Genomic DNA, 15,388 nt, shown 5'->3' with positions numbered 1-15,388 from the left:
TCTTCTTTTACCGTCTGTGTTGACTCTTCCAGTTCTCGGGCGTCAGATCTTGATGGCGTTTTCTGTTGACTTTTCTAGTTCTCGGGTATCCGATCAGTTGATGGTGTTTTCTGCATGGCTATTTCCACTAGTGCTTTTAATATATTAAAACCTCTGAAACTGATCTGCGACATCCTTCAATTTACGTTCTTTAATTTCGAATAAACGCCACTTGTCAACCTTTTATTGGACTTAAAAGGTTTTTAGATTACATGCACATCACTATGGTGAAATTAAGGACCAATTTAATTTCCTTTTAAGGTAAAAACACATTCCAAATCTTGACGTAATTTGAATTTGCGGCTGATAATTCGAGGAAAGTGGATTATCTTGCCGGCAAAAATGTCCTTTCCGCTGGGAAAATTCCTCTCGTTCACTTTTTATCCAAGTATCCGGCATTCATTTACACTCGTCCGATTGCGTTCAGTCGTAGACCTATCATCTCCATTTGTCGGTAGCTCAAAAAGATAACTTTGGAAAACATTGTGAAGGCTGGCCTCAGAAATTTCTGAAATCACTAGTCTTCACCATTGCTAAAAATGGAAGAAATTAGCCACTGCTGGTTTTAGAAATTTTTGAAACCGCTACAGACGGCGCTGATAAAGTAAACAGAAATTTTTGAAACCATCCTCAATGAGAGATGATTTCAGAAATTATTTTTTAATTTAAAAAATTTCAAAGATTGAACTAGTGAGCAGCACGTCTGCGAACTCTAAAAGTTGTTAAACGATTTATTTCATCCTACGCGTTTGGTGTCACTACCGCACACTTCGTCAGGGATGTTTTACACAAGGGACCTGTATATATACCTACATAAGAGACTAAAAAATCTTTTTACATTACGTAAAACAGCACCTACTAGCCTGCGTAGCCGGCGCGAGGAGAGGGGATTGGGGAGAGAGGGGGAGGGAGCGCCTGCAGCGAAACCCCCACATTCCACGGAACGCCCCCTCATTAATATTCAAAACTGCCCAAAGCAATAAACCAATAAAAACACGTCGTTTAATTGCGCGCGAATATTTGTCCGAATGGATTTTTTGGCACTGCGGACTCTGGAAATAATTGTGAACTCTGGCCGTATTGTTCGTAAAAGATATGTTTTGGCATTAATGTCAAAATTAATGTCTTCTTAAGAGCTTCTGCCTGAGAGAGCGGGGCAGACTTGGAAATGAAGGTCGGCCGATTTCGCTTGAAATTGGTCCACAAAGTACTTATGTCGACTTATGTAATATGCCAAAGTTTTAGCTTCAACGACTTTTTTTTAGCCGAGTTCTGGATATCAGCCCCTCAGGGGTCCCCAGAGGCTGATTTTCAGTGCAATTTTGGCCACTTTTAAATCTCTCTTTTAGCAACAGGAAATTAATTTCAGGCAAAAACAAAAACCATCTTTGTAAAGCCCTATCCTCAGGCTTTTATGGGTGAGAACATTAGCTCATAGCAATTTTTCGCTAGCCTGTGGCTGTTATCACAACTTGGTCATATTTGAAGCATATGGGAAGCAACCGGAAATGGCCTGTTTTTCAGACCAAATATTTTCCATGCCCATGTTTTATATCTTGAGGTCTTAGTATCCCTGCAAAGTTCAGCTGTTATTTTAGTAATAACAAGAAAAAAATACTAAGGTTGAGGCTTTTTACTAACAAAAAAACTTACGAGAAGATGGCTAACCAGGCCACTTCCGGTTAAAGTTTCAACAAAGCGTGCCTGCAAAAATCAGCCATTTAATTTGGATTATCTTTTTTCCTTCCAAGTTATGGTAAAAAGAGACTCTGAAGTTAATTGTCACCGAAAAGACTTGCCGTTAATAAGAAATTTTTATGTGATTGTTTTAGGACCGATCAGATAGTGGTCCGAGAGCGGTTATGAATTTCTTGGAAGAAGTCTTGAAAATTACGGACAATAGAGCCGCTGCGAAAATTCTTTATTTACCTAACAACACATCTCTTGCCGGTAAATCACAATGCAAAATTGCATCTTTTTCGTCCAAACTGCAATGTTAAGTTTTAATATCTCCTTTGTTCAACTCGTTCAACGTATCACGTCTATGGCCCGTAGTAATGAAGCGCTAATTAAATCAGGATATAAGCAAGCTTTGTAGTTCCATTCAGTAGTACTATAACCGACCTGTTTTGGCTTTAATATTTTCTGAAGAAAAAAGAACTTATCGGTCTCTTTAAATGCAACCACATCTGTCATGACACTACTTGAGAATCGTTTTGTAATTAAAGCTAATCGTCTAACACAAATTGCAGTCACTCTTCCAGTCTATTTGCGAAGTGTCTGGATAAATTCACTTACAAAAAACGCTTTCCTGGCTTCACTTTTACAGACATGCCCCTTTCCTACAATCCCTTAAAAGTGACGTAACATTAGAAACTTTAGCCCCAGCGATAAATTGGTCGCAAGTGCGTCGTTGCGAGTTAGATATACACAGGTCGATTAATACCGTACGTGACGAGGTTATCGTAGTTTGCTGGCTATGACTGACTTGGAATTCAGTTTTTTTCTCGTGCAGATTCGTTTCCTTGATATTGCAGAGAATGATTATGATAGAACTTGTATGAGAACCTCAATAGCATGATTAGTTTACTGAATATTTATTCATACCCAGTGCTCCAGTGTAAATGGCTCACGTATGTTGTAAATGATTGATAATTAAGGACGTCCAACACGGTCCATTTTCGCCGCCAATCCGCTAAATTGCTAGAAGATTACTCACGGGCACTCTTTCCCTTTCTCTATCAGTATTTTCCTTTTGTTGCTTTCTCAAACAGCACAGATTCATGGTGGCATCCATACTGCATATATATCCAAAGATAGGACAGGGGTGGAGTGGGTTATCCTTCCGGCAAAGACTACTGTTTTGACAACTTGGGAAATAAAATATTTCAGCTTTCTTGGAGCCCTTAAGGGCGTGGGGGTTTTTTGTGGCACCCGTAGCTGTAGATCCCATGAAAAAGAAGAAATAAATGGCCAGCACTTTCAAAAGAGTAATAGATCGCAGTTAGTTTCTTTTCTCGCAAATAAACAAAGCAACCGGCAAGGTGTCCACTTTCTTTTGAAAGTGCTGGCCATTTATTTCCTCCCCGATGCATTTTGTTGATTTAAGACAGATTAAAGTCCACATTACATTCAGATTCTACACAAAAAGAAACTGGCATAGCGCGTTAGCGGGCTAGATTCTGGATCGGGCGGTCCTGGTTACTAGGGCGTTGACATGTCGTCTTGGGAAGGCAATTTTCTTTAACAGTGCCTCTCTCCACCCAGATGTATAAATGGGCACCAGTGATTATTATCCTGTCCAGGAAAGAAGAGCAGTGACCAATTTAAGCTCCAGCAGGTACGAGCGGGCACTAGGCCTTGTGACGACTTACCTTATCACCTACAGCATGCATAATGGCCCTCCAGGGCGATTACCGCCTAGGTTGCTTCTTATTGCCGAAACCAGAGTTAAGGGTCAGCAATTCAGTGTGAGTCCATAAAGACTTACTTTTTCATGTGATCTACAGCTACGGGTGCCATAAAAAACCCCCAAGTTCTTAAGGGCTCCAAGAAAGCTGAAATATTTTATTTCCCAAGTTGCCAAAACAGTAGTCTTTGGCGGAAGGATAACCCACTCCACCCCTGTCCTATCTTTGGATATATATGTAGTATGGATGCCACCATGGATCTGTGCTGTTTGAGAAAGCAACAAAAGGAAAATACTGATAGAGAAAGGGAAAGAGTGCCCGTGAGTAATCTTCTAGCAATTTAGCGGATTGGCGGCGGAAACGGACCGTGTTGGACGTCCTTATCAATCATTTACAACATATGTGAGCCATTTACACTGGGGCACTGGGTATGAATAAATATTCAGTAAACAAATCATGTCATTGCGGTTCTCATACAAGTTCAAAACGATTCTCAAGTAGTGTCACGACAGATGTTGTGGTTGCATTTAAAGAGACCGATAAGTTCTTTTTCTTCAGAAAATATTAAAGCCCAAACGGGTGGGTTATAGTACTACTGAATGGAACTACAAAGCTTGCTTTTATCCTGATTTAATTAGCGCTTTATTACTACGGGCCACAGACGTGATACGTTGAACGAGTTGAACAAAGGAGATAAACTTAACATTGCAGTTTGGACGAAAAAGATGCAATTTTGCATTGTGATTTACCGGCAAGAGATGTGTTGTTAGGTAAATAAAAAGTTTTCGCAGCGGCTCTATTGTCCGTAATTTTCAAGACTTCTTCAAAAGAAATTTATAACCGCTGTCGGACCACTATCTGATCGGTCCTAAAACAATCACATAAAAATTTCTTATTAACGGCAAGTCTTTTCGGTGGCAATTAACTTCAGAGTCTCTTTTAACCATAACTTGAAAGGAAAAAAGATAATCGAAATTAAATGGCTGATTTTTGCAGGCACGCTTTGTTGAAACTTTAACCGGAAGTGGCCTGGTTAGCCATTTTCTCGTAAGTTTTTTTGTTAGTAAAAAGCCTCAACCTTAGTATTTTTTTCTTGATATTACTAAACTAAGGGCTGAACTTTGCAGGGATACTAAGACCTCGAGAGAAAAAACATGGGCATGGAAAATATTTGGTCTGAAAAACAGGCCATTTCCGGTTGCTTCCCATATGCTTCAAATATGACCAAGTTGTGATAACAGCCACAGGCTAGCGAAAAATTGCTATGAGCTAATGTTCTCACCCATAAAAGCCTGAGGATAGGGCTTTACAAAGATGGTTTTGTTTTTGCCTGAAACTAATTTCCTGTTGCTAAAAGAGAGATTTAAAAGTGGCCAAAAGTGCACTGAAAATCAGCCTCTGGGGACCCCTGAGGGGCTGATATCCAGAACTCGGCTAAAAAAAAGTCGTTGAAGCTGAAACTTTGGCATATTACACAAGTCGACAAAAGTACTTTGTGTACCAATTTTAAGCGAAATCGGCCGACCTTCATTTCCAAGTCTGCCCCGCTCTCTCAGGCAGAAGCTCTTAAGACGGAAAAAGCGTCAAGGACGAATTTAATTTAACGGACGAATTTAACTTGTTTTAGACGTCGCTTTATCGTCGAATTTATTTTAAAGTGGGACCTGGAATTAAATTCGACGATAGCGCGACGTGTAAACTAGGCCTTAAGGATAACGCGACGGACAAAAAGAATTGCAAGTTAATACTTAATACATTTTTTGTATGATTTCTATTGCTCGTTTGTTCGAACAGTACAGGATTACAGAAGCACAGAGGAAAAGGTCCCTGCCTCAGTCAAGAGTGAATCTTCCACAAACCACCGATCCTCATCTGGCAATACCAAATTTGTGGTCGATTATTTCGTGCAGAGTTCGTTTCGACTAATCAGTCACAGACGCACACGTATAACCAATAAATGCATCGTCATTCAGTGATCATCATCGAAAGCAATGAACGAACAATAACAACAAGTTGTTTAATATAAGATAGGAAGATATATAGTTCACCAGATAACCATTGATACTTTAGATGACTTTTGTTAAATATCTTAGAAAGGTGTTATAATTACGTGTCTCTAACTTCTTCAAGTTCCTTTGAACTTGAATTCTGTATTAATTTGAATTGGAAATCTATAAAGCAGCCGTCGAGATCGAACTTTGAGGCCCTTCCTTTAAATATTTGCCTTTAGTATAAATACACAGGTGATTATACAAAATCGCACGCTCTCATTGGCTCGCTATCTCGGATATCAGCCGATAATCACCTCGACGGACAAAATGGCTGCCAGTAGTCGTTTTGCCACTGTAGGTGAAGATGATTTTCGCTTTGAAATGTTTTTTTTTTTTCTCTTTTTTGAAATAATCACCTGTGTATTTATACTAAAACAATTATTCGCCTCAGGGTCAGTGATTATCGGTGAATATTCACCAATAATCACTTCCCCTTCGGCGAATAATTGTTACGTGTTCCCTTGTTTGCCAAATTGCTTTCAAACTTGTTCCCAGTTTTTTTGATCCCTAAAATTGTTTTAAAATGTATTTTGTACCCTTGTTCCTTAAAATAGTTTTACATTGTTCCCCTGACCCCACCCCCCTCCCCCTAGTTCAAATTAGCCATGTTCTCTTGTTCCCACAAACTCCTGAGAGGGGCTTATCTTTGGCCGAAGATTGTCTCGTTTGAATTTCTTTAACAATTATTCGCCGAAGGCGAAGTGATTATTGGTGAATATTCACCAAGGCGAAGTCGAGGTGAATATTCACCGATAATCACTTCGCCTTCGGCGAATAATTGTTTTAGTATAAATACACCGGTGATTATTTCAAAAAAAGAGAAAAAAAAAAACATTTCAACGCGAAATCATCTTCACTTACAGTGGCAAAACGACTACTGGCAGCCATTTTGTCCGTCGAGGTGATTATCGGCTGATAATCCGAGAAAGCGAGCCAATGAGAGCGCGCGATTTTCTATAATCACCTGTGTATTTATACTAAAATGGCTTAAATCGAGTCGAAGTGTTTTCTGTATTATCTGGACATCACGTAAATGATCAAGATCAAACGGAGTCGAGAAGTACATTTCATACGGACAAACACATCAAACAGAGGACCTTGTCGAGTTTCATAACCATCTCCATGTATTAACTATGCGAGTAACGACGGCTGTCCAGAGCTAATTTAAAGTTTATGACATGCAGTTTCTTAAGAACGCACGATATTGTCACCTCATGATTTGGCAATAAAATATGGTTTGTTCAGTCAAAATGAGAACTACTATAGACTTGTTAAAAGTCTTCATTTTTAGGCCTCATCCAAACTAATGGATTTAAAAAAAATTTCCGTTTTCAGTTCTGCGAAAACGAAGTAAAATACATTTTTCATCCACATTATCGTTTTCTTGTTGTTTTCACCTGTTCTCACGATAACGCGCAACAACGATATTACTTACTGTTTTCAAATTTTCTCCCCTTTTTTAATTAAGTCATACCTTACGAGACTTTTTATGGAACTCTAATATAGACTCGCAAAAAGTAAATAGTTTTCTTTTCGATTCTTCGTATATAGCATCACTGAACTTTGTCACATGGATCAAAAGACAACATAAAGCTCAAAGAGCTAGCCTCTAAATAATTTATGTATATTGTGTCATAAGCAATTTGTCCATCCTGGTTATCTTAATTTTTATCATGGCAGTATTACGTTTCGCAAGTACCCAACCAAAGTGCGTCAAAGCTACGTTGATGAGCGTTTTAACGTTAGCGCAACGGACAAAAAAATTGCAAGTTAATACTTTATAATTTTTTTTGTATGATTTCTAGTGTTGAAACATTGAATATAGGTGGGCTCATCAACACACAAATGTTATATTGACTCTTACACACTATTAATTCGAATGAAAGTACAATTTGAGGCAAACGTCGCCTAAAAATAAGAGCTGTTCAAAAGAACGTATAAGTCCTCCTTTTTGCAAGGATAATTAGGAATTCTTTAACCCAGACAAAACAAGCAAGCGTCGACGAAACGGAATCATTTATTAATGTAGTACTCGATGAGCATGCTCCAGAGAGGAGAGAGATCTAAGAGTCAGGGCAATGCTTTGGGAGGTTATGGTAGTTCTTTCTACATTAATGGCTACTGCAATAATTTCAGTCGTTTCTCTTGATCTGATTTCAGTCGTTGTCCTTGTTCTTTCGTGATTATTATCATCACAACGGCATTTTAATTTTAGCGTCTTGGATCAAAATATAAGACGAAACAGCTTTATTTTCTACTGATGAGCAATGTTAACTTCTAGCTGACTTTCATAAAGTGTCCTTTCTTTAAAAAGCCGCAGAAAGCGACTGAAATACGAAATCAATACATCTTACTTACACACCGCTACAGATCTCTATGTACAACAACTTACAACAAACCGTCCGAGATTCAAAACTCAATAAACCTACATCGCTGTTTGAAAAGTTTCTTTACCCTTGTAAGCTATAGTATACTTTATTTAGAGAAGACTGGCATTCTCCTCACGATTTATTTCTTCAATCATAGGTTTTTCTTTTTGTTTCTCGGTAGTATTTTTTTGTTTTTGACCTTGCTCTTTCTCTGCTCCCACACGTTTAAGCCTCAGTTTCTTGTTGAGCTTCAGTGATACTCTTCATGCTGACGTGATCGGAGCTTGAGCTCCTTATTGTTCTTCGGCTAAAAAATGTCATGTTGTCAATGCTCACCACTTGTGGAAAGACTGTTCTGCCAGCTCGACGTTGACCAAAGACTAAATGTTTGAAACCTGTTCGGTAGTTTTCACTAAAAGCAAAGCAGATGCAGGGATTTAGGGCTCCCCACGAATGAAGCAACATCTTTCTTATGATGAATACAATGACTTGGGGAATTTTAGCACCGATTTTAGGGGGAAGCTCCCCATGAAACTTAAATATGATGATAAAAGAGCAAACAAACAATGGGCCAATACAGACAATAAAAGCAGCTAATATGGCTATTGACAATCTGACTATCTTTCTGTTGCTTGCAGGGTCTCGAGATCTATTAGATTCGGACATATTTGTCTTTTCATTTTGTCTTCGTTTTAGAGTCCAAGCTATGGTGCTGTATATGATAGTCAACAAACACACTGGTACCAGGTAGAATACGATGAACATGGCTGTATTATATTTATTGTTGGTTTCCGTAGTCCAGTTGGCTTTGAAGCAGCAATAACCATAGGAGGAAACATGGAGTATGTGAAGGTAATGAGCATGAGCAGCTATGGCCACAATCCACGAAACCAGGATGCAGACTAAACGCACTTTCCACGAGATGGGTTTTATCTTCAAGGGGAAGAGAACAACAATCAGGCTGTTCACTGAAATCAGCATAAGGCTCTGGATGGAGACCAGCACAGAAACATTAGCAAGAAATTCGCAAAGTTTGCAAATGATATTTGCAAGTTCCGGCTGAAGCCGGGAAAGAAAGGGACCTGAAGATAGTGTCTCTGCAATTGTATAGGGCATGATGGTCAAGGGAGTGAAGAGATCGGAGACGGCCATGTTGACTACGAAATAATTGATTGGTTTTCGAAGTGGCTTGTACTTGGAAAACACCAGGATGATAAGAACGTTTCCAATCAACGTGACAAGGAGTATGATGAAATAGGTTGCTATTAAAATGGCCTTCTCTTCCTTGGTCAGTTCGACTACCGCCACATTGCAAAATCCATTCACGAAAGATGAATTATTCAGTGTGTCCGTAGAGTTTTCAAACATACTGGCCCGGCTTACGCTTTGAACGGGGGAGCTGATAGTTTTCTCTTGTTCCTTTCTCGTTTGAAACTGGCAGTAATAGTAATTCTATGTGGTTTTATCTTCTTTTACCGTCTGTGTTGACTCTTCCAGTTCTCGGGCGTCAGATCTTGATGGCGTTTTCTGTTGACTTTTCTAGTTCTCGGGTATCCGATCAGTTGATGGTGTTTTCTGCATGGCTATTTCCACTAGTGCTTTTAATATATTAAAACCTCTGAAACTGATCTGCGACATCCTTCAATTTACGTTCTTTAATTTCGAATAAACGCCACTTGTCAACCTTTTATTGGACTTAAAAGGTTTTTAGATTACATGCACATCACTATGGTGAAATTAAGGACCAATTTAATTTCCTTTTAAGGTAAAAACACGTTCCAAATCTTGACGTAATTTGAATTTGCGGCTGATAATTCGAGGAAAGTGGATTATCTTGCCGGCAAAAATGTCCTTTCCGCTGGGAAAATTCCTCTCGTTCACTTTTTATCCAAGTATCCGGCATTCATTTACACTCGTCCGATGGCGTTCAGTCGTAGACCTATCATCTCCATTTGTCGGTAGCTTAAAAAGATAACTTTGGAAAACATTGTGAAGGCTGGCCTCAAAAATTTCTGAAATCACTAGTCTTCACCACTGCTAAAAAGGGAAGAAATTAGCCACTGCTGGTTTCAGAAATTTTTGAAACCGCTACAGACGGCGCTGGTAAAGTACCCGGGTAAACAGAAATTTTTGAAACCATCCTCAATGAGAGATGGTTTCAGAAATTATTATTGTTTAATTTAAAAAATTTTAAAGATTGAACTAGTGAGCAGCACGTCTGCGAACTCTAAAAGTTGTAAAACGATTTATTTCATCCTACGCGTTTCGTGTCAGTAACGCACACTTCGTCAGGGATGTTTTACACAAGGGACCTGTATATATACCTACATAAGAGACTAAAAAATCTTTTTACATTACGTAAAACAGCACCTACTAGCCTGCGTAGCCGGCGCGAGGAGAGGGGATTGGGGAGAGAGGGGGAGGAAGCGCCTGCAGCGAAACCCCCACATTCCACGTAACGCCCCCTCATTAATATTCAAAACTGCCCTGAGCAATAAACCAATAAAAACACGTCGTTTAATTGCGCGCGAAAATTTGTCCGAATGGATTTTTTGGCACTGCGGACTCTGGAAATAATTGTGAACTCTGGCCGTATTGTTCGTAAAAGATATAAGTTTTGGCATTAATGTCAAAATTAATGTCTTCTTAAGACGGAAAAAGCGTCAAAGACGAATTTAATTTAACAAAGGAATTTAACTCGTTTTAGAAGTCGCTTTATCGTCGAATTTATTTTAAAGTAGGACCTGGAATTAAATTCGACGATAGCGCGACGTGTAAACTAGGCCTTAAGGATAACGCGACGGACAAAAAAAATTGCAAGTTAATACTTAATACATTTTTTGTATGATTTCTATTGCTCGTTTGTTCGAACAGTACAGGATTACAGAAGCACAGAGGAAAAGGTCCCTGCCTCAGTCAAGAGTGAATCTTCCACAAACCACCAATCCTCATCTGGCAATACCAAATTTGTGGTCGATTATTTCCTGCACAGTTTGTTTGGACTAATCAGTGACCGACGCACACGTATAACCAATAAATGCAGCGTCATTCAGTGATCATCATCAAAAGCAATGAACGAACGAACAACAACAAGTTGTTTAATATAAGATAGGAAGATATATAGATCACCAGATAACCATTGATACTTTAGATGACTTTTGTTAAATATCTTAGAAAGGTGTTATAATTACGTGTCTCTAACTTCTTCAAGTTCCTTTGAACTTGAATTCTGAATTAATTTGCATTGGGGATCTATAAAGCAGCCGTCGAGATCGAACTTTGAGGCCATTCCTTGAAATAGTTGCCTTTAGTGTAAATACTCAGGTGACTATACAAAATCGCGCGCTCTCATTGGCTCGCTATCTCGGATATCAGCCGATAATCACCTCGACGGACAAAATGGCTGCCAGTAGTCGTTTTGCCACCGTAAGTGAAGATAATTTTCGTGTTGAAATGTTTTTTTTTCTCTTTTTTGAAATAATCACCTGTGTATTTATACTAAAACAATTATTCGCCTCAGGCTCAGTGATTATCGGTGAATATTCACCAATAATCACTTCGCCTTCGGCGAATAATTGTTAAATGTTCCCTTGTTTCCCAAATTGCTTTCAAACTTGTTCCCAGTTTTTTGATCCCTAAAATTGTTTTAAAGTGTATTTTGTACCTTGTTTCCTAAAATATTTTGACATTGCTCCTCTGTTCCCCGGCAGTTCAAATTAGCCATGTTCTCTTGTTCCCACAAACTTCTGAGAGGGCCTCAAATTTGGCCAAAGATTGTCTCGTTTGAATTTCTAATGGCTTAAATCGAGCCGAAGTGTTTTCTGTATTATCTGGACATCAAGTAAATCAAGATCAGACGGAGTCGAGAAGTACATTTCATGCGGACAAAAACATCAAACAGAGGAACTTGTCGAGTTTCATAACCATCTCCATGCATTAAATATGCGAGTAACGAAAACGATCACTTGAGTAGTTCCTGTAATTTACAACAGTCGCTTTTTTTAAAATATATTTTTCGGCTGTCAAGAGCTAATTTAAAGTTTATCACATGCAGTTTCTTAAGAATGCATGATATTGTCACCTAATGATTTGGCAATAAAATATGGTTTGTTCAGTCAAAATGAGAACTATTATAGACATTTTAAAAGTCTTCAATTTTAGGTCTCATCCAAACTAATGGATTATTTCGAAAAAATTTCCGTTTTCAGTTCTGCGAAAACGAAGTAAAGTACATTTTTCATCCACATTATCGTTTTCTTGTCGTTTTCACCTGTTCTCACGATAACGCGCAACAACGGATATTACATACTGTTTTTAAATTTTCTCCCCTTTTTTAATTGTCATACCTCACGAGACTTTTTATGGAACTCTAATATAGACTCGCAAAAAGTAAATAGTTTTCTTTTCGAATCTTTGTATATAGCAACACTGAACTTTGTCACGTGGATCAAAAGACAACATAAAGCTCAAAGAGCTAGCCTCTTAATAATTTATGTATATTGTGTCATCAGCAATTTGTCCATCCCTGGTTATCTTAATTATTATCATATCAGTATTACGTTTCGCATGTACCCAACCAAGGTCTGACAAAGCTACGTTGATGACCGTTTTAACGATAGCGCAACGGACAAAAAAATTGCAAGTTAATACTTTATAATTTTTTTGGATGATTTCTATTGTTCGTTTGTTCGATGCAACTTCTGCAGACCAGTCGAACTATCCAGCAAAGACTTTGGAACATTGTGGTCACTAGGAGATAAAATTAGATTATTAATTCGTCCTCGCCGGTGTGCTTTCGTTACTGAAAAGCATTTGGAATATATCCAGAATGTTTATGCGCGAAAATGTTCATTTGTATAATCAACGGTCACAATTTTCACTAAAAGAAGCTCAAAAATTAGGAACAAGCTCAAAATCAAACCCATGGATGCACCTTTGATCTGACAAATTCCGCCGGAATTTTATTAAGCAACATACACAGGCCATACTTGAAACATTGGATATGGTAAGCTCATCAACACACAAATGTTATATTGACTCTTGGACACTATTAATTCGAATGAAATTAGAAAAATGAAAGTACAATTTGAGGCAAACGTCGCCTAAAAATAAGAGCTGCTCAAAAGAACGTATAAGTCCTCCTTTTTGCAAGGATAATTAGGAATTCTTTAACCCAGGCAAAACAAGCAAGCGTCGACGAAACGGAATCATTTATTAATGTAGTACTCGATGAGCATGCTCCAGAGAGGAGAGAGATCTAAGAGTCAGGGCAATGCTTTGGGAGGTTATGGTAGTTCTTTCTACATTAATGGCTACTGCAATAATTTCAGTCGTTTCTCTTGATCTGATTTCAGTCGTTGTCCTTGTTCTTTCGTTATTATCATCATCACAACGGCATTTTAATTTTAGCGTCTTGGATCAAAATATAAGACGAAACAGCTTTATTTTCTACTGGTGAGCAATGTTAACTTGTAGCTGACCTTCATAAAATGTCCTTTCTTTAAAAAGCCGCAGAAAGCGACTGAAATACCAAATCAATACATCTTACTTACACACCACTACAGATCTCTATGTACAAAAACTTACAACAAACCGTCCGAGATTCAAAACTCAGTAAACCTACATCGCTGTTTGAAAAGTTTCTTTACCCTTGTAAGCTATAGTATACTTGATTTAGAGAAGACTGGCATTCTCCTCATGATTTATTTCTTCAATCATAGGTTTTTCTTTTTGTTTCTCGGTAGTATTTTTTTGTTTTTGACCTTGCTCTTTCTCTTCTCCCACACGTTTAAGCCTTTCTTCCTGAGCTTCAGTGATACTCTTCATGCTGACGTGATCGGAGCTTGAGCTCCTTTTTGTTCTTCGGCTAACCAATGTCATGCTCATGATGCTCACCAGTTGTGGAAAGGCTGTTCTGCCAGCTCGACGTCGGCCAAAGACTAAACGTTTGAAACCTGTTCGGTAGTTTCCACTAAAAGCAAAGCAGATGCAGGGATTTAGGGCTCCCCACGAATGAAGCAACATCTTTTTTATGATGAATACAATGACTTGGGGAATTTTAGCACCGATTTCAGGGGGAAGCTCACCATGAAACTTAAATATGATGATAAAAGCGCAAACAAACAATGGGCCAATACAGACAATGAAAGCAGCTAATATGGCTATTGGCAATCTGACTATCTGTCTGTTGCTTGCAGGGTCTCGAGATCTCTTAGATTTGGACATCTTTCTCCTTTCATTTTGTCTTCGTTTTAGAGTCCAAGCTATGGTGCTGTATATGATAGTCAACAAACACACTGGTACCAGGTAGAATACGATGAACATGGCCGCCATATATTTATTGTTGGTTTCCGTAGTCCAGTTGGTTTTGAAGAAGCAATAACCATAGGAGGAAACATGGAGTATGTGAAGGTAATGAGTATGAGCAGCTATGGCCACAATCCACGAAACCAGGACGCAGACTAAACGCACTTTCCGCGAGATGAGTTTTATCTTCAAAGGGAAGACAACAGCAATAAGCCTGTCCACTGAAATCAGCATAAGGCTCTGGATGGAGACCAGCACAGAAACATCAGCAAGAAAATAGCAAAGTTTGCAAATGATATTTGCAACTTTCGGCTGAAGCCGGGAAAGAAAGGGACCTGAAGATAGTGTCTCTGCAATTGTATAGGGCATGATGGTCAAGGGAGTGAAGAGATCGGAGACGGCCATATTGACCACGAAATAATTGATTGATTTTCGAAGTGGCTTGTACTTGGAAAACACCAGGATGATTAGAACGTTTCCAATCAACGCGACAAGGAGTACGATGTAATAGGTTGCTATTAAAATGGCTTTCTCCTCCTTGGACAGTCCGACTTCCGCGACATTGGAAGATCCATCCACGAAAGAAGAATTATTGAGTTTGTCCGTACAGTTTTTAAGCATGCTGGCCTGGCTTAGGTTTCGAACAGGAGAGCTGATAATTTTCTCTTCTTCCTTTCTCGTTTGCAACTGAAAATAATAGTAATTCTATGTGGTTTTGTCTTGGAATTCTTTTACCGTCGGTGTTTGACTCTTCTAGTTCTCGAGTGTCAGATCTTGATGGCGTTTTCTGTCGACTTTTCTAGTTCTAGTAACGAAGACGATCACTTGACGGCTGTCAAGAGCTAATTTAAAGTTTATGACACGCAGTTTCTTAAGAAAGCATGATATTGTCACTTCATGATTTGGCAAAAAAATAAGGTTTGTTCAGTCAAAATGAGAACTACTATAGATTTTTTGAAAGTCTTCATTTTTAGGCCTCATCGAAATTAATGGATTTGAAAAATATTGCGTTTTCAGTTCTGCGAAAACGAAGTAAAATACATTTTTCATCCACATTATCGTTTTCTTGTCGTTTTCACCTGTTCTCACGATAACGCGCAAGAATGATATAACTTATTTACTGTTTTCAAATTTTCTCCCCTTTTTACTGGGATGCGAAACCCAGTCGGAATCTGCGTTTCATTTCTCCGTATTTTCTTTATTTTTTATTCCG

General features: G+C 38.6%; 2 protein-coding genes across 3 annotated transcripts in view; both read right to left on the bottom strand.

Moving 5' to 3' along the window:
• The window catches only part of LOC138016429 (membrane-associated progesterone receptor component 2-like), a 34,948-nt gene extending 22,845 nt beyond the window's left edge, over positions 1 to 12,103 (bottom strand). The window contains exons 1-2 of one of the 2 annotated variants that reach the window (XR_011125794.1): positions 11,534 to 12,103; positions 8,147 to 8,281 (exon numbers count right to left, since the gene is read on the bottom strand). Coding sequence is in view for 1 of the 2 variants with exons in the window: in XM_068863570.1 (XP_068719671.1) it covers positions 11,534 to 11,558 (25 nt within the window). In the remaining variant the exon portion in view is untranslated. Of the gene's footprint in view, positions 1 to 8,146; positions 8,282 to 11,533 lie in introns of those variants that run through there. The other variant, XM_068863570.1, reaches the window with a different exon arrangement.
• Positions 12,104 to 13,542: 1,439 nt separating this feature from the next.
• Positions 13,543 to 14,796, bottom strand: LOC138017578 (neuropeptide FF receptor 2-like). Its single transcript, XM_068864624.1, has one exon. It carries the CDS (start codon positions 14,794 to 14,796, stop codon positions 13,543 to 13,545), a length of 1,254 nt encoding a protein of 417 aa, XP_068720725.1.
• Positions 14,797 to 15,388: the final 592 nt, after the last annotated feature.

This window comes from Montipora capricornis, chromosome 9 (assembly GCF_036669925.1).
Source record: "Montipora capricornis isolate CH-2021 chromosome 9, ASM3666992v2, whole genome shotgun sequence".
Lineage (NCBI taxonomy): Eukaryota > Metazoa > Cnidaria > Anthozoa > Scleractinia > Acroporidae > Montipora > Montipora capricornis.
Note: the sequence above shows the minus strand (reverse complement) of the source record. Positions and strands in the feature narration are given on the sequence as shown.